Genomic DNA, 19,071 nt, shown 5'->3' on the forward strand with positions numbered 1-19,071 from the left:
TCATGACATTCGTATCGTATACTATTTCTAAGATTCTTATGGGACTTTCGGATGTAGTAACTCTGTCAATTCTTGTTTGTAATTGCTCGTTCAACATTTATATGTCAATTCTTGTTTGTAATTGCTCGTTCAACATTTATAACATTTCAATGACAAGTAAACACATATAATACAATTTAAAGACATTTATTTGCATATGAACTTACCACATAGTCGAAATAGAGGGATCGGATCGACTATTTGATAACTTTCGATTTTTCCAGATCTAAATCTGATTTCTTTCGTTCTTGATCTATAGACATTCAAAATTAACTCTTTTATTCATCAACACATTCAATTTAGTCCAAAAACACGTATTGGAGAATTTTTACACTTTAGCCCCTAAAGGTTCACATTTATTCAATTTACTCCCTATTTCACAAAAAACACAAATTACACAAAATTTAATAATACCCATGCTTAGCCGAATTATCTATAGGTCCCTAGCAGCCCATATTTCACATTTTTTTCACATTTCAACCCTTCAATATACACTTTTCACAATTAAATCCCTATTGACATTTTTATCAAAAATCATTTAACAAAACTTTAATATCTATCATCAAGCTTTCAAAATTCATCAACAATTATTCAAAAGCTCAAGCATTCATCAATGGCAACTCACAAATTCATCAAAAATTTCGAAAATTAAATTACATGCTAGCTAGAACATGAAGTAATGATCACAAAAATATAGAAATCATCGAAAACGAAACAAAAACGAACCTTCAATTGATCACCAACATGGCCGAACCCTAAAGCTTCATATTTGCTTTCTTTCTCTTTTAATTTCGGTGATGATGATGATAATTTAGGCATATTATAACTTTGTTTTATTTATTATTACCTTATTAACCAAATTACAATTTTAACCTTAATTAAAACATTAACAAAACATTTAATGGTTGGCCATTTATGTCAAATCCCAATAATCATGGTTCAATTACAACATAAGGACTTTCATTTAATAAGCCATAGCAATTAGACACCTTTATCAAATAGAATGCAACTTTTGCATTACGCAAGTCATTTTTCTCAAATTGAGCTATTAAAAGGTAAAATTAACTCACGAAATTTTCACACATATATATTCACATGCTGTAAACACTAAAAATAATATTAAAATAATTTTCTGACCTCAGATTTGTAGTTCTAAAACCACTGTTCTGATTTAGCTAAAACCGGGCTGTTACACCATTAAAGTTAACAACTCCCCATTTTTTTTCAATTAAAGCCATCACGTGTCGCAACACAACGTGATATGTGGTGAAAAATGATAAAAAAATAAAAATTATAGAAAAATTATAAAATGCTTCTTTTAGTATAATAATTTTATAATCTTTTACTAATTTTATTTTTCTTTACATTTTTTATAATTTTCTTATGACTTTATAAAAGATTATAATTTTTCTATATTTCTATATATTTTATAATTTTTCCTAATTTTTAATAAATTTTAAATATTTATTAATATTTTATTAAAATTTAATAATTTTTATAAATTTCTATCATTTTTTCCACATGTCACGCCATGGTTGTGACACGTGATGATTTTAACAGTTTAAGTACACAATTGAGTGCAAAAAAAAAGAACAATGGCTTAATTTTTTTTTTGAAAAAGTTTGAAGATTTTTTATATATTTTGAAAATGCAAGAATGCAACAAAAAAAAAGAGCAAAAGCTTAGTTATTTTTTTTTTAAATTTAAGGGCTTTTACACCCTTAGACCTTTTACTTCAAATAATTTATTTAAATTGATTCTTCTAAATTTGACTCACAAATCTATTTAATATACTTATTCAGCCCTAATTTATCATTATAAGTAAATTTAATTTTTAATTATGATATTACGACTACTTAAAAGATTAAGTGTATAAAAGTAAATAATTACTTAAATTAATTATATTTTGATTTAAAATTAATAATTATTTAATAAAATAATTTTTGAAAATAATTGTAAATCCCTAAGCCATGGGGCAGTTAATGCTAGTAATTGTAGAAATAAAGATGCATATTTTATAGGATAAATCTCAAAATTATACATTAAATTTGGACTAATATATAATTATATACATGAATTTTGATTTGATCCAATTTTTTATAAATTGTTAAGACAATTATTGATATAACATTATTTTATGTTTATATATTGCATACATAAATAATTATATTTATTTAATATAAAAATAAATTGATGTACTTATTTTTTAAAAATGTGTATGATTAAATAAAAATTAAAGTTTCAAGTATACATTTGAACCGCAATTAGAGTTTTACCACTTAGTTTACCACTTAGTTTCAGATAAACAATTTTAAATCTAAACTTTTTTTTTCGATTAAGCCTTAACTCAATTGGTATCGGTATTGTTGTCAGTATAGGAGAACGTGGGTTCGAGTACACTAAAGCGTATTATCCTCCTATTTAAGAATTAAGGAGAAGTTATGGATAGTTTTAAGTATTGTATTAAAAATAGCAGATATGATGGCCTTACTCTAACTTGGGATGCGAAATGGGATAATATTATTATTGAAATAGATTATGCTCAAGCTCTTACGGTAATTTCAAACAAGGCTCGTGGAAAATCGAATAGGATTTGGTTATAAGTGTTGGAAAAACTGTAATTTATGGGAACTTTGAGGCATATTTTTAATTGGTAAAGGCTAAGACTTTTACAACGGTATATATCATATGCTCAAAATAATTAAGTGATGAATGAGAAATTGATACTCAAAGTAAGCTACTTGAAAAGATTTTGTTGAAGAAAAGAAAAGCTTAGATCTCATATTGGTTAAATACCAAGTGTGAGATGTGTATATATATGAGAACTCACTTGAAAAGTAATTGAGTAACTAAGCTTGAAACTTTGCCTCGCGCGTAAGGGGTGTAGGTCGAAACCCGTCAGGGTTGGATGTGCCCACACAAAATGTTTAGACCGGTTAGGGGCCTACCAATACTTTTGTTCGCTTCAAAAATTCCTCCACTTTGATTGAGTATAAATTATTCAATTTAATTTATATAAATATTTGTTGATTTATATTTATATATTTTTGTTTGCTAACATGTTTTGTCCAACAATAAGAATGGTCATATAGAAGGTTTCAAGAGAAGCCAATGCTACAACTCATACTCTGGCTGGTGTAATGTGAAATCTCTCGTATGGTACGAAAATGTTTAAGGAGATTTCGACAAAAATCATTGAGCAATTTCGAATAGACAGACAGCTTGTTTATAGTGAAACTGATTTATCTTTGTCATTAATCATTGAACAACGTCGTTTCACACACTCTCCTACTCTTTAAACACCCAGAAGTCAATAAGGCGCATTTCATGGATTTATTATAAAAATTATAAAACATAGATAATATCATATCCATTATTGAGTTTAATTTTTTTTTGTGGTTTTATTCTTTCTCAAAATATTTATAATAAATAATTATTTACAAAATATGTTTTTTTACGTCATGTTTTTGACACTAATGAATATCGACATCGATATATAATTCCTCATGAATTTCATGTGTCTTAACTTATTGAAAAGAACACATAAGGAATCTATATACTCATTCATAGTTATTTGAATCGGATTGGATTGCCTGATCAGTATCTTGGTCTAAAGAAATACATTAGACAAGTTGAATCAAGGTAAAAATTGGTTGAATCGAATGAACTAATTTTTTTAATATATATATTTTTATAAATTGTTAATAATTTATTTAATCGAATTGGCCAGACCAATTTCTCGTGTTTTGAGATATATAGGGGTTAACCATTGTCCTGTAATATCACATAGTCGACAACACGAGAGGTAAGTATGACCGTGTGGTCGGTCAAGTGGTAAAGCCTTTACAAGTCAATTGTCGTCATATGGTGGTGTACTCTCTGACGTTGTATGAGATTATTGCGTATCAATAGTACTCATGATGAGCGCACATTGAATGGTCCCTTAACAGTCCTCACAGGGGTATGCAGCAAATTGTCTCTAAACTGAGTTACTATAAATTACTATTCATTGTCATATGGGCATGTGAGGTACGACGAAATTAAAACCAGGAAAGGAAGAATTGATTGAAGGAAAATTTCAAAGCAAAATTGATAGATGGAACGCTCAATTTCAAAAGGTTCCAAGCTTTAAATTGGTCCCACTACCACGTTTATGGAGGCATCCTTCACGTGTCTTATATGTTATTCTTTAAATTTGGCATAATCACCCTTTCAACCCTCAAACTTTATAACAAAAGTCATTTTAGCTCTCTATTTAATTTTTCGCCTTTTTTAACCCTTAAACTTATATTTTTTATCAAATAGCTCCAAAATGGTTGAAAAAGTTAACGTTTTTAAAACTTCGCTGACATGGCATATGTATTGATTACTACGTAAATGACATGCAAATATTAAATTTTTAAATTTCAAAAATTATAAATTTTATTTTTAAAAATCATTAAAATCACTTAAAAATAAAATTATTTTTAGTATTTTTAAATTAAAAAAATTATTATAAACTATTTTAATTAAATTATATAGTGTTTATTATTAATTGTTTATACTTGACCAAGGATCGGTCAATGATGACAAGAGTATATATTTTCGAGTGTGTTGAAGCGCATTATCCTACTATTCATGGGTTGAAGAGGGCCTATGGGTAGTTCTATGTATTTATTGTGTCAAATTCCATCACATGTAATTTTTTATTGGTTTTTTTTTAATAAAAAGGCTAAAATACATTCAAATAATATAATTTATTTTAAATATGAAATGATATTTTCGTAATTTTCCTAACCAAGTTGGTGTCGATTGACTCATCATACCAACTCAATCGAGTACTTAATTTAATTTTTATTGACATTTTTTAAAATTAAAAGGAAAAAAGCACTTTCAAATAATATAACTTATTTTAAGTTTGAAATGATATTTTATTATTTTCGTAATTAAATTAATATCTGGTTGACTTGTGACATCAACTTAGCCAATAACTTATTAGCCAATAACTTAAATAATAGTATATATATTAACCAAATAAACCCTTTTATTTTCATGAAAGGCCTTAATTTGATTTTTTTATCGGCATTTTAAAAAAATAAAATATTAAAATACCTTCAAATAATTTAATGTATTTTAAAACACGAAAAAATATTTTCGTAATTTTCATAATTAAATTGATGCATGATTTTAAATAGTTGTTTTGTCTATATAAAAACAAAAAACAAAAAAAAAACAAAAAAAAAGGGGAAAATTTAAAGACAATGTTGTAGGACACGTGAATGAGGCCTCCATGAAGGTGGGAATGGGACCAATTTAGAGCTTAGACACGTGAACCTTTGAAAGAGCGTTATATCACATCCAATTTTGGAAGGTTACGCTTTACTGTTAACAATTAATCAACTCTTATCTAAATTTCCATTCAATCAATTTCTTGCAAGCACATCACATTCTTAGAGTTAAATATTATAAAATATAGTCGATCGAGTTTTAATTTGATTAGTATGTATATTATTGTCAATGTAGAAGTACATGGGTTCAAGTGCACTGAAATGCATTATCTTCTTATTTATGGGTTGGAGAGAACTATGAGTAATTCTAAGCTCTGTGTAAAAAAAACAGATATGATCAGGATCTTTAATGAAATTTTTCAAAAAAATTTATAAAATTTAAAAATACGAATGCCATATAAATATATAGGTATGTTAAAATATGGTTTTCATTTTAATGCAGGAGTATTGTTGTCAATACATGAGAATATGAGTTTGATTGCGCTAAAGTGCGTTATCATCCTATTTATGGGTTGGGGAAACGCTATAAGTAGTTCTAGGCGTTCTGTCAAAAAATACAAATGCCATATAAATATATATATGTTAAAATATGATTTGCATTTTATAAATTTATACTAATATTTTATATTTTTATTGAATTTGTGTCACATTTCAATTAGATTTTAATACAGTTGTGTGACCCGAATCCCATCATTTTTTAAAGAAATAAAATAGAAAGGTAAAATAGGAGATCTGTGGAGGCGAATGATATCATTTTTATACGTTTTAGTTCATAACTCACCCTCTTGTACCAATTTGTGCACAATTCTAACTATTATCAAACAATTACAAATTCACAAATCAAATATAAAACAATTTAAATATAATTATACTATGTGAACTTACCTGATCGAATTTGCCCCCGCGGTTCGTATAAGACTACACTTCTTCTATTAGACACTGATCATAACAAAGTTGTTTAACCCTTAAATAGATATAGTTGAACTCCTCTTGTATTGTGTGTTTTTCAACATAGTGAATTTCTCCTCCTCTGCCCGTGGTTTTTCTCGATAAAGATTTTCTATGTAAAATCTGTATGTTCTTTTTTCTTTTCTTATTGTTTTACGATCATTCTACTGTTATTATCGACATTTATTATAATAATTTCATAATTTTTACAAAAAATTAAATAATATTCCGAGGATAGTTTTATCTTTTATATAAAATCAATCAATAAATAAGGAAACATATCTTTATAAAATAATGTAGTTATAAGCAAAAATAGACCCACCTTTATATCCTTAAAATTTCAGCTAAAGTATGTCCCAAAGCAAACATGTGTTAGTCCAATCCATCAACCCATTCGATCGAGAATAGAAGTGTTCATGAACCTTTGTTAGATCAAGTTCAAGTGGAGGGAAAATTGCAATATAAACCCATTTATCTTTTTTTTATTGTAAGTTATATTTTCATAATAGGTCCTTTCATTTTACTTTTATTCAATAATTTAATTTACAATTTTACATAATAAATCACGGTAAATTTTAAAGTTGTTTATCACTATATTAAGATTGGAATAAATATTTTAAAATATAAATAATGATATAGTAAATTATTCAATAGTCACAATATTTAAATTTAATTAACAACATAATTCACTAATTAATAATTAAAATTAAGCTAGAAAATAGGTATAAATTATACAATTATCATGTTTTTTTAAATTAAAATATTTTTATAATTTTAATTAATTATTTATAACTTATTAACATCTTGCAAGTTTTTTATCACAATATTTGAAATTTATGTTCGAATCAATTTGGACAACCATGTGTTTACGTAAACGTTTTAGTATTTTTTAATAAATTTTAATTTTTATTTTTATTTTTAAATATTTGCAAAAAGGACATGCTACGGCAACAATTTGTTTACATGACATACTATATGTCAACTCTGTCAATATCATTAATGGTTAAATTGATCAAATAATAATTTTCGTTAACGGAATGACTAGAGGTGTTCATGGGCCAGGCTGGGTCGGGTTTGGGCCGGGCTCAACTAAAAAATCATGCCCATTTATTGGGCTCGGGCAGGGCCGGTCCGGGTCCAAAAAATGGGCCTAAAATTTTGTCCAAATTAAACCGAATAAAAATACTAAAAACCGAGCCCAGCCCGACCACCAGTATTAATTTTTATATTATTTTTAAATATATATAATACATCAAAAATAAAAAATATCAAAATAAATATTTCTCAACATATTAAAAATAAATTTTAAAAATATGTAGACTTAAATAACACTAAGATAAATGCAACTTAACAAGCAAATGCTTCTAAAATAATAAAAAATTAACAAATGCCTTTAAAATAATAAGAAAATTAACAATAAAATAAATTTTATACAATATCCAAACAATAACAACAAAATAATAGCAACATAATAGTAAATTAGTAGCAAAATAGAGAGAAAACAACAAAAAAATAACATTAAAAAAAAATGCAGATTTTTTTTGTCCTTTAGTAATTCGGGCCGGACCCGGGCTAAAAATATCTTACCCGAGACCCGGCCTATTTTTTAAACGGGCCTTATTTTTTTGTCCAAGTCTATTTTTCGGGCCTATATTTTTGTCCAAACCCTCGCACATTTCGTGCGGGCTTTCGGGCCGGCCCGAGTAGCCCGGCCATGCACACCTCTAGGAATGACGTAATTATTTTTTTTTCTCCTAAGCACTAAATTGGGTGATTTTTAAAAAAGAAAAACTCAAATTTTAGGAAGTTATAATTTATTAATAATTTATAAATCAATCACGTACAATAAACTAATATAAAATTATATATTTAAATATTTATATCTACAAATTATGTGCTATATTTGTTCTCAATTTCCGTCATCTCAAACCTTACCGATTGAAACAATGCTGCCCATTTTCTAAAGGATGGTACGTTAATCAAATTCCCACTTTTGGTGTGGTTTGTCCTTATTCTTAGTTCAAGTTAGTTGTATTAATTGTGGCCCCCCAATTGGACAAGATAATTCAATTGTTTGAGACAGGTCTCTTAATGTCAAAGATTCTATGTATAAGTCGATTGAATTTTAATTTGATTGGTATTGGTATAATTATCAATATAGAAGAATATGGGTTTTAATGCGCTGAAGTGCATTATTCTCTTATTTAAGAGTTGGGAATGAGCTATGAATAGTTCTACGTATTGTATCATAAAGAACAAATATGATAAGAATCTATAATAAAATTAATGTTAAACAAAAAAAAATTCTACTCACACGAGAGTTTTGGTTTGAAACAAGTTTAATTTGATAACCAAATTTGAGTTTTATTCCCTTTTTAGTAGACGGAAAAGAAATGGATTTTTTTTTAAAGAAAAATTCATTAATTCATTCTATGAATGAGATTAGGGGGTGTTCAATCGGTTAATCGACTCAAACTATCATTAACTAAATTAACTTACTCTTTTAAATCCTTAGTCGTTAACCGAACTGAATTTTTTTAAAAAATAATTAACTGAACCGAATTTTTTCGGTTAATTCGGTCGGTTAACCGAAATTTATATATATTTTTTTATTTTTTGTTAAAACAAGTATAAAATATATAAAAAATTAACCAAACCAACCAACCCCCGACTGAGTATTTATATATTATAATATTATTTATTAAATTCGGTTAATTCAATTAACCGACTATTTTCGAACCAAATTAGTTGTTAACTGAATTTCTAAAAATTATTAATCGACCCCAGACCGAATTAATTTGGTTAACTGACCGATTAACTGAATTTGGTCGGTTAATCGAATTAATTTGGTTTTACTCGAAATTTGCACACCCTTAAATGAGACCATACAATTTGGGGGAAAAATAAACTGTCGTAGGTGGTGGTAGACAAGCTCTATCAACACAACAAAAGCTTCAGCCTCAACATCAATAAAACATTATGGCACGTTGACAATTGGCTCTGTCACGGGTCCAGATTGACTCGTGAAATCATTTATTTTTTCAAAAAAACTCTCAAAACATAAACAAATTAAAAAAATCAACGAAGAATCATCCATTTTCTAAAAAAAATTGTTCGTGGCTAATAGAATTTCAACGATGACAGACACTATCGTTTATCTATCATAACTTATTAGAATAATAAAGATATTTACTTCGTTATAAATATCTCTTTTATTAGTCAGGGGAGACAAATGGTGTTGGATGACTAAATAAAGTAGTTTAGTCCATGGATTATGCTACTAACTACAGTATTAAAATTGGGGGTTGTTTTTCAAAGTGGAGAAGTGACCACTAAAACAATGATAAATGCCAAAAAATAGGGACCCCAATTATCTCTTTACTTCACCTGATATTGTCTCCCTAGAGGTTGGTTAGTCCAATCAACGCCTCTAAATACCACCCAAACATGTCACAGTTACCCCCTTTTCTTTTCAATTTTCTACATTTAATGGAACTTAGTCACTTTCTTTATAGCTACCACCCTTTGGATTAGATTGCAATTTGGGATAAGGATGAGAGTATAAATTATAAATAATATATGTTTCCACAATAATAATTAGAATCAATTTAGTACAAAATATAATTGGATCGAAATTGAAATAAATTCGAACAACAGCATAGTACAAAGAACAAATGGATTGAAATATGGGTAAATCCAATCAGAACCAACAATTTATGTATAGATTTGATCATAAGGGGATCATTTGTCCAGGTTCGAAGGTCCGTCCAAAAAATGAGAAGGTTTGAAAAAAATATAGGCCTGAAAAATGGGCTTGGACAAAAAAAAATAAGACTTGTTTTCTGAATGGGTCGAGCCTCGGGTAGGATTTTATAGCTCGAGCCCGACTTGACTCAGTTAGAATCAGTTGTTTGGGATGAATTTTAAATCCATTTAGCATTTTTAATCTGGGTTAAGTTTTGGATAAATTTTAAATCTATTTTTTGGACCAAACCGGCTCGAGCCTAAAAAACAAGTTTAATGTTAGCTAATGAAAAAGCACCACATGGCATGTTTTGGCTAATAAAAATTACCAAGTCGCAATTAGGTTCATTAAAATAAAACATTAAATTTAAAATAGAAAATAGAAAATTATAATATTAAATATTTAAATATTAAAAAATACTTTAACTTTGATAGATCGTTGATCGGTGTTGATTGATCGTTGATCGATATTGACTAGCCATTTATCAGCGTTGGCCGACCACATGGTGCTATTAGAACACGCCAAATGTAGTTTTTTTAATATTATATATATTATACTAATTAAAATATAAAAATAATTTAAAAAGTTTAAAATAATTATATTTTTATAAAATTCTAAAATATATAATTCTAAAATTTAAAATTTTAAAATAATATATACAAATTGAAACTTGAAATTTAAATACCTTCTTAAAATTTTAGAATTTTATAAAAAAATATTTTTAAACTTTATTATTATATTTTATAATTTTTACAAAATTTTTACTTTTTAATAATATTATTAATTCCAACTAATTTCTTTTAATTATTGTATTTTTTATAAATTTTATTTTAATAAATTTTTATAATTTATATTTTTACTAAATTATATATTTTAATTTTTATATTTTTATTTTTATTTCCATTTTTAATGTGCATATACATTTAATAAAATAAAATATTTAATTTTTTACATAGAGACATACATAGCGCTTTATGATTGACTATAAGATTTTTTTAACATCTATAAAAAAATGGACTAAAAAATATAATAGAGGCATACTTTAGGTACCAAAATGAGAAAATGAGTATATTTTAGAGGCTAAATCGTAAGTTACATTTAATGTTAAAATATAGCGAATATAATGGTAAAATTGCATATTGACCTATAAATATTTTATATTTAATGTTGGCTTCTATAGAAAATTTCCAAGTTCCCTTAGGTGAAATCTATAATTTGAAGTATTGACCATTACATCTAGGGCGAAGCTAGGACTTTAGTATTGGGGAGTCAAAATAAAATTTTGAAAGTTTGGAGGCCAATGATAAATAATTGTTAAAAAAAGGGACTTAAATTAGATCTTTCATAACTAAAAGGACTAAAACTATTGTTATACCATTTAACTAAGGCCAATGTTACACACTTTTGATTAGACTTGATCATGGGTCGAGTCACCTGTTAAAGGCTCGTCCGAAAAGTGAAAGGGTTTGAGGAAAAATATAGATTCGAAAATGGGCTTAGACTGTTTTCTAAACGAGCTAGGTGTCATGTAGGATTTTTTGCCCGGCATGACCGGGATCAACTATTTTGTTGTCATTTTGCTATTATATTGATACTATTTTATTGTTATCGTTTGGATATTGTATAACTCTTGTTTTATTGTTAATTTTGCTACTATTTTAGAAGTTTTTGTATGCTAAGTTGCAGCTATCTTAGTGTTATTTAAGTATAAAGAATTTTTAATATATTTTTAATTTGTTGAAAAATATTTATTTTAATATTTTTAGAGTGTTAGACATATTATATTTTTAAATTTTTGTTATAAAAAATCTAAAAATTTAATACTGAGCGAGTTAGTTGAGCTTAAGTTTAATATTTTTGATATGGGTTTGATTTGGGCAGAATTTTAAACCATTTTTAATTAATTTTAAAATTTTGTATTGATACAACCCAAATTTGATTTATAATTCATAAAAATTTAAACCTTTTAACTTTTAAGACAATAACATTAAGGAGATGAATTTTTAATTAATTATTTTTACATTAAAATAAAGAAGTTATCAAATCAGCTGGTCCTAAAGATTAAATGGTGAATTATACAAATGGTCATCTAATTATATTCAGGTTTATATTTTGATTATTTAATTTTAAAATTTTTTCAATTTAAATACTAATGTTTGAATTTGTTCCTATTTTGGTCACTCGTCATTAAGTTGTAGAGGTGTGCATGGGCCAGACTACCTGACCCAGCCCGAAGGCTCACCCGAAATGTGGGAGGGTTTGGGCAAAAATATAAGCCCGAAAAATGGGCTTGGACAAAAAAGCAAGGCCTGTTTAAAAATGGGTCGGGCCTCATGTAAAACATTTTTGGCTCGGGCCCGGCCTAACCTAAATTTACTAAATGAAAAAAATATTTTTAATATTATTTTCTTATTATTTTCTCCTATTTTGCTACTATTTTAGTATTATGTTGCTATTATTTTGTTGTTATTATTTGGATATTATATAAAACTTATTTTATTGTTAAATTTTTTATTATTTTAAAGATATTTGCTAATTTTGTTATTATTTTAGAGGCATTTGCTTGTTAAATTGCATCTATTTTAGTATTATTTAAGTATACATATTTTTAAAATTTATTTTAAATTTGTTGAGAAATATTTATTTTGATTTATTTAGTATTTTTGATGGTTTATATATATTTTAAAATTATATAAAAATAATATAAAAAATATGGGCGGGCCGGGTAGGGCTAAGGTTTTAACATTTTTATTCGGGCCGGGCTTGGGCAAAATTTTAGGCCCATTTTTTGGGCCAGGCCTGGCCTGGGCCTAGCAAACAGGCTTAAAATTTTAGTTGGGCCAGACCCGAACTTGGCCCAACTCGGCCCGTGCACACCTCTATTAAGTTGATATCTAAAAGCTTTTTTTAAACATGTATAGTAATACATTTAATCCTCAATACTTATTCTATCAATTTGATCCTAATTATAAATAAATAGATAAAAAAAGAGAGGAATTCCACATCTATTAATTGTTTTATTTATGGTTAAAATTATTCAATTTGATACATAACCCTTTTGTTTATATTTTTAAGAATTTCATGTTAGAAATCAACTAAACACTATTAAAAATAATAGAAAATATAAATTTTAAAAATATAATATATAATAAAATTAAAAAAATAAAATAAAATACATAATAATCTCTTAATCAGTTTATAAAACTAAAAAAATCATTATCAATGTAACAAAAGAAAATTCAATCAATTTTTCATATTTTTTTCTTATGAAAAATTAAATGTTGATATTTTTTCTTATATAATTATTGAATGAGCAATTGAATTTTTCAAAACCATATTTTTAACTTTGGGTTTAATTTCCAATTTCGAGGACTATTTCTACGTACATTGAAGGAAATATTGGAAGATTAGATTTGTCATTATACTAATAAAAAATGCTACATCGGCACTTCGTTAATATGAGAGGTCAAAATATTAAATTTTGATAATATTAATGACTAAATTAAAAAGTTTTTAACTTAAATATTAAAGTCCTTGATCCTTGATTTTAATGCTAAAGTAAAAATATTTTGAATTTCAAGCTGTTGTTTTAATTTTTATTGATGCAATAGAAATTATATATACTTTAACATTAATCTAAAATTTAAAAGAGTAATTAGAATTTTCGAGAACGTGATTAATTGTGATAATAGCATTTTCAAAAAATTAAAATATTATTTTATTTTTATTTAATAAACTATACTGATCAAATTCACATAAGTATTAAATGTAAAATAGTTTAAAAGGTTAGGGTTTGTTTACATATAAAAATAATATAAGGACTTGTTTAACCAAAGTGTAATAGTCTAAGGGCTTTTTAATATATTAACCCTTATAAAAACATTTTAGTATTAAATAATAATGAAATTAGAGTATGCCTCTTCCAAATTGGAATTAAAACAAAAATTTCCCTAATAAAATTCCTGTGGGCTGCCGCTGCTGCTGCTGCTGCTGCTTCGTCTTCCTCTTCATTTTCTTATTCTTGTCGACAAATAAGTTTGGGATTTGGGATTTTCGCGATTGAGATTCGAAGTTTCAAATTTACAGTCAAAGCTTGAAAACAGGGAACCTTCTTTTTTTTCCTCTTTTTATTTTTTTTTAAATGACTGATTGCGAAGAAACGCGGCATCAAGGAAACGGCGATAACCTTGAAAACAGTTACGGGGGAGGGTCTTCTCCTCAGCCTCGTTCTGACGATCAAAAAGATTCTAAATCTCAGGTTATACCACTTAAAGTTCAGCTTAATTTCCTCTCTTTTAGTTTTTGTTCGGAAGAAATTTGAAGAAATATTGTCTTTCTTTTGTTTTTTTGGATTTTTTCTGTTGAAATGTCTAAGGTATTGGTTGTGAGCGGAAACCTAGAGGAAGGAATTGTAATTGTTTAAGAAGGAAATATATTATTGTTGAAGAATTAAGCAAAGAATGTATAATTTTATAGTTAAATTGGAGAATTACGTTAGAACTAGTGATACATGTTAGTCTTTTCTTCTTCTTTTTTTGTTCTTTTTTAAATGCTTTATGATTTTAGTTTATATTATTGGCTGTTTACTTTTACACAACTTTTGAAGAGGCACATAGAAAATAAAAATTGCAGTAAGATAACAATAAATTGGAGCCCTATAATTTTTTCTTTGAATTAGATTTTGCATCTCGAAACTCGTCTAATTTAACAAGTAGCCTTTTTTTTAGTGCTTGGTTTTAATTTACACTAAGCATTAGAAAATCTTAGAAAAAAGGTGGGGGGTTAGAACCCAGGTTTTGATATGCGCACATGTTTGGGTGTTAAGTTATATTTTGTCTCACAAAATATCGCTCGTTTGAGAAGTATTCTTTTCAATCGTATTAATTATAGTAAATGTGAATAAATTAATTGATTCTACTTGATTGGGTTCTGATTCAATGGAAAAAAATTGGTGAACCAAGTTATAGTAATGTCCATGTTTAATCTTTACCATGGGAAGATTTTTTTTTATTGCGGAATGTTTTTCTTAAATGTGAGTTTTTGTTTGTGCTTTGCATTCGATTTTTAGTTGTATAAATAAAATGCGACTTAACAATTTGCAGCATGGGTCTCAGGATTATGAGAGAGAGTCCTCTAGAAGTAGGGAAAAGGAGAGAGAGAAAGTGCGTGACAAGGAAAGGGAAAAAGATCGTGATCGCCATAGGGATAGGGATAGGAACCGAGAAAAGGATCGTGATCGGGACCGCCATCATAGAGATCGTCATAGGGATCGTAGTAGGGAGCGTAGTGAGAGGAGGGATCGGGGAAGAGACAGGGATGATGATGATTATTATCATAGTCAAGACTATGACAGGTAAATTAATCATTTCAAATGTCCCTCTTATTGTTGCTAGTGATACTTGCTAATGACTTATATTTGGTGTGATGTCATTTATAGAAGAAGGGACCATGACAGAGACAGGAAGGACAGGCATGGGCGCAGCTCCCGATCCCATTCGAGGGGTAGATCTGAACACAGATCAAAGTCAAGATCTCGTTCTCGCTCACGCTCACGCTCAAAGAGGTAGATCATAAAGAACTAGATCACTGCTGAGAATATGATGGTATCAACTATATATTCTAGTTCCTGGGATGCTAACTTAATCTTCTTTTGCAGTAAAAGAGTTAGTGGCTTTGACATGGCCCCTCCAGCTTCAGCAATGTTAGCTGCTGCTGCTGCAGCAGCTGCTACTGCAGGTATAATATGCCTTCCCCCCAAAAATTAAGATTGTTATACTTTGTTAACTGCCATTTTTGTTTTTGGATGATTTAGTGCGGAAAGTTCGTATCAAAATACTGGTGTGGTTTTGGTAAGCTATATTATTTCTTCTATATTGTATATATCACCTTTGAGCGATTTTGTGGAAGGGCTATAATATTATTTAATTTTTTTACTTGGTGAAATAATTCTGGAACTGAGAAAATTGGTTTTGTCTTGTGTTTGGTGTTTGTTTTGTTTGTTTCTATGTCTTGTCTTTGTTGTAAGAAGGCAATGGCGTGAGCCGACTTCTGTAGCTTTTATGTACAAGGAGGAATCGATGCACCAGTTTTGATGGTATTGTACGTCTTAAACTGGGAACTATAGCCTGTTTCGATAGTTTTGCTAAATATTTCCTCCAGAAGTAGCATGTGATGAAGGTTTTTTTAATCATCAGAGGTTTGGATATACAGGAAATGGGGATAAAAGTCCTTATGCTAAATCAACTGCTATAAACATATGACTGTGATTTTTAATCATGTCTCATATGAAATCTAATTTCCTTTCAGGTCAGATTCCTGGGACTAGCCCGACCTTACCTGGAGTATTCCCTAGCATCTTTCCTCTTGCAACCACTCAGGTATACGTTTCTCTTAGCACCTGATGATTTTTGAGCTTGCTGTATGTGCTATAACATTGTTTAATTTTGGTTTGCTGCAGCCTTTTGGTGCTCTGCCTGTTATGCCAGTTCAGGCAATGACTCAGCAGGTTGGGAGGATCATGCATACGATGTAGTCTATATGTTCTTTTTAGAAAACTATTTTCTTATGTTGCAGAAGTTAATGGAATATATTTTATGATTCCAGGCTACTAGGCATGCTCGTCGGGTCTATGTTGGTGGGCTTTCTCCTACAGCCAATGAACAGGTTCTACTCTCCACTATTTCATCATTATTGTTGTTATGCTTGCATACGAATCCAGTACTGACCCTTAATATATGACAGTCTGTTGCGATATTCTTCAGCCAAGTCATGGCTGCAATTGGTGGAAACACTGCTGGTCCAGGTATACTGAGTTTTCTTCTTTTGTTTAATATATATTATGTTATATGGCTGAACTGCCCACCTTATTTCTTCTGTAGTTGCTCATCCTTTTATGTTTTATTCAGGTGATGCTGTTGTTAACGTCTACATAAACCATGAAAAGAAGTTTGCTTTTGTAGAGATGAGATCTGTCGAGGAGGCCAGTAATGCAATGGCTTTGGATGGGATAATATTCGAGGTGCTTATATTTTCTTTGGGATTTTATGCTGAGATCATTTAAATGCAATAAGTCGAATTGACCTGTTTGCACTTTCAGGGTGCACCTGTGAAGGTGAGGAGGCCTAGTGACTACAATCCCTCGCTTGCTGCAACTCTTGGCCCAAGCCAGCCCAGTCCCAATCTTAATCTAGCTGCTGTGGGTCTAACTCAGGGCTCTTCTGGTGGACTTGAGGGTCCAGACCGCATATTTGTTGGTGGGCTTCCTTACTACTTCACAGAAGCACAGATCCGCGAGCTATTGGAGTCATTTGGGCCTCTTCGAGGGTTTGATCTGGTAAAAGATAGAGAAACTGGAAACTCGAAAGGCTATGCCTTTTGTGTTTATCAAGACCTGTCAGTCACAGATATAGCTTGTGCTGCTCTAAATGGAATTAAAATGGGTGATAAAACTCTCACCGTTAGGCGAGCAAACCAGGGTGCTACCCAGCCTAAACCTGAGCAAGAGAGTGTACTCCAGCACGCACAACAGCAGATTGCTTTGCAGGTGAGATTATACATATCTATACGTCTTTTACACATCCGTTTTATATATTATTTGTGTCCAGTGGAGTTTAGAACGGTCTTTTGGCTAAATTTGCATTTCCTTTCAGAGACTTATTTTGCAACCACAAGGGGTGCCTACGAAAGTTGTTTGCTTGACTCAAGCACTTAATGTGGATGATCTCAGGGATGATGAGGAGTATGAAGACATTGTGGAAGATATGAGGCAAGAGGGTGGAAAATATGGTAAAATTCTTCTTAAACTACCTGGTGCATTTTTCCTCCCATGTCTTGTCCTCTTTTTAAACACAAGTCTCGTATACTTCTGCTAATTTTATTTGTTTTCCCTTTTAGTTTTATGTCTCTTGTTTTACATCCCGTTATTGTTCCGCATTCTGCTATAAAATCAAGCCCAACATACAGAAAAAGGACTTGCTAACCCTCCACCTAATTTTACTTGCATCATTATTCTTTTCATGGATTTTTTTAAATAATATTTTTGGTGGATTCCCAATTTTTACACATAAGTTAATATGCAGGTGAATTAGTGAATGTTGTCATTCCACGCCCAAATCCAAATGGAGAACCATCCCCAGGCGTAGGGAAGGTCCGTGTTGACCTTTTAACCCGTATTCTTCTTATTTATTATCCATTGTCTTGTTTTCATCCTATGTGTCTTGTAGTTGCAAGTGACTATTTCGCACTTATATTCGGGCCCCCAATGTTCCTGACTGTAGTCCTCTGGTGTTATTAGGTATTTCTGGAGTACTCAGATGTCGAAGGTTCCAAAAAAGCCCAAGTGGCTATGAATGGTCGGAAATTTGGTGGGAATCAAGTTATTGCTGTCTACTATCCGGAGAACAAGTTTGCAGAGAGGGAGTACGATGGCTAATTTTCATATAAACTCTTCTTAGTATTGTGATTCTCTATGTTCAGTTGATTCACATTGTGACATAATATATGTTAAAACTAGTTGAGATGATTGTGGAGATTATTTCTGATTCTGAAACCTTTGTTGAACAATATATTTCAAAAGGTTCATTTCAGGGGTGACTCATAGCAACGCTTTCTATTGCTGGAACAGTAGGGTGATTTTGGCCGTCAGATTTCCATAATATTTAGGCTTTGAGAACTTTTTGGTTTACGGTAGATGATTCAGATTTTTTTTTTCTTTCATTCTTCTTGTTATTACTACTAGAATGGTTTCCAGTTCAGGCTTGATTATTTATTTGTATCAAATTATAGAGTAAAAATTTAAATGTTAAAATATATTGTAAGTTTTATCCATTTCGTAGGTTTAGAATTTAGTTTCTTTATTTTTGAATTTAAAATTTTAGATTTAGCTGTTATCATTATTAAATTAAATTTTTGATGTGATATTTTAAAATTAAAAAAATTAATTTGGTAATTATGTAGCAATAAAAGTATCCATAAAAATATTGATTAAGGTTTTTTTAAAATAATTATTCGAAATCGTCATGATACCGTAAGTTTTAACATAATTTAGAGGCGAATATTAGAATTTGATAATTT

At 29.2% G+C, this 19,071-nt stretch overlaps 1 protein-coding gene across 4 annotated transcripts; it reads left to right on the forward strand.

The window, feature by feature from the left end:
• Positions 1 to 13,892: 13,892 nt before the first annotated feature.
• Positions 13,893 to 18,805, forward strand: LOC108460645 (splicing factor U2af large subunit B-like). 4 transcript variants are annotated; one of them, XM_017760216.2, is made up of 13 exons: positions 13,893 to 14,257; positions 15,102 to 15,352; positions 15,437 to 15,562; positions 15,656 to 15,735; positions 16,306 to 16,376; positions 16,457 to 16,504; positions 16,603 to 16,662; positions 16,741 to 16,801; positions 16,905 to 17,017; positions 17,096 to 17,542; positions 17,649 to 17,784; positions 18,078 to 18,145; positions 18,293 to 18,805. In XM_017760216.2, exons 1-13 carry the CDS (start codon positions 14,141 to 14,143, stop codon positions 18,428 to 18,430), a joined length of 1,716 nt encoding a protein of 571 aa, XP_017615705.1. In that variant the 5' UTR covers positions 13,893 to 14,140; the 3' UTR covers positions 18,431 to 18,805. The 4 variants fall into 4 exon arrangements, with proteins under 4 accessions (XP_017615705.1, XP_017615706.1, XP_052882917.1 ...); XM_017760217.2 differs by having other exon boundaries at positions 15,114 to 15,352; XM_053026957.1 differs by lacking the exons at positions 13,893 to 14,257; positions 15,102 to 15,352; positions 15,437 to 15,562 and adding an exon at positions 15,812 to 15,848 and having other exon boundaries at positions 15,717 to 15,735.
• The last annotated feature ends 266 nt before the right edge of the window (positions 18,806 to 19,071 follow it).

This window comes from Gossypium arboreum, chromosome 4 (genome assembly GCF_025698485.1).
Source record: "Gossypium arboreum isolate Shixiya-1 chromosome 4, ASM2569848v2, whole genome shotgun sequence".
Lineage (NCBI taxonomy): Eukaryota > Viridiplantae > Streptophyta > Magnoliopsida > Malvales > Malvaceae > Gossypium > Gossypium arboreum.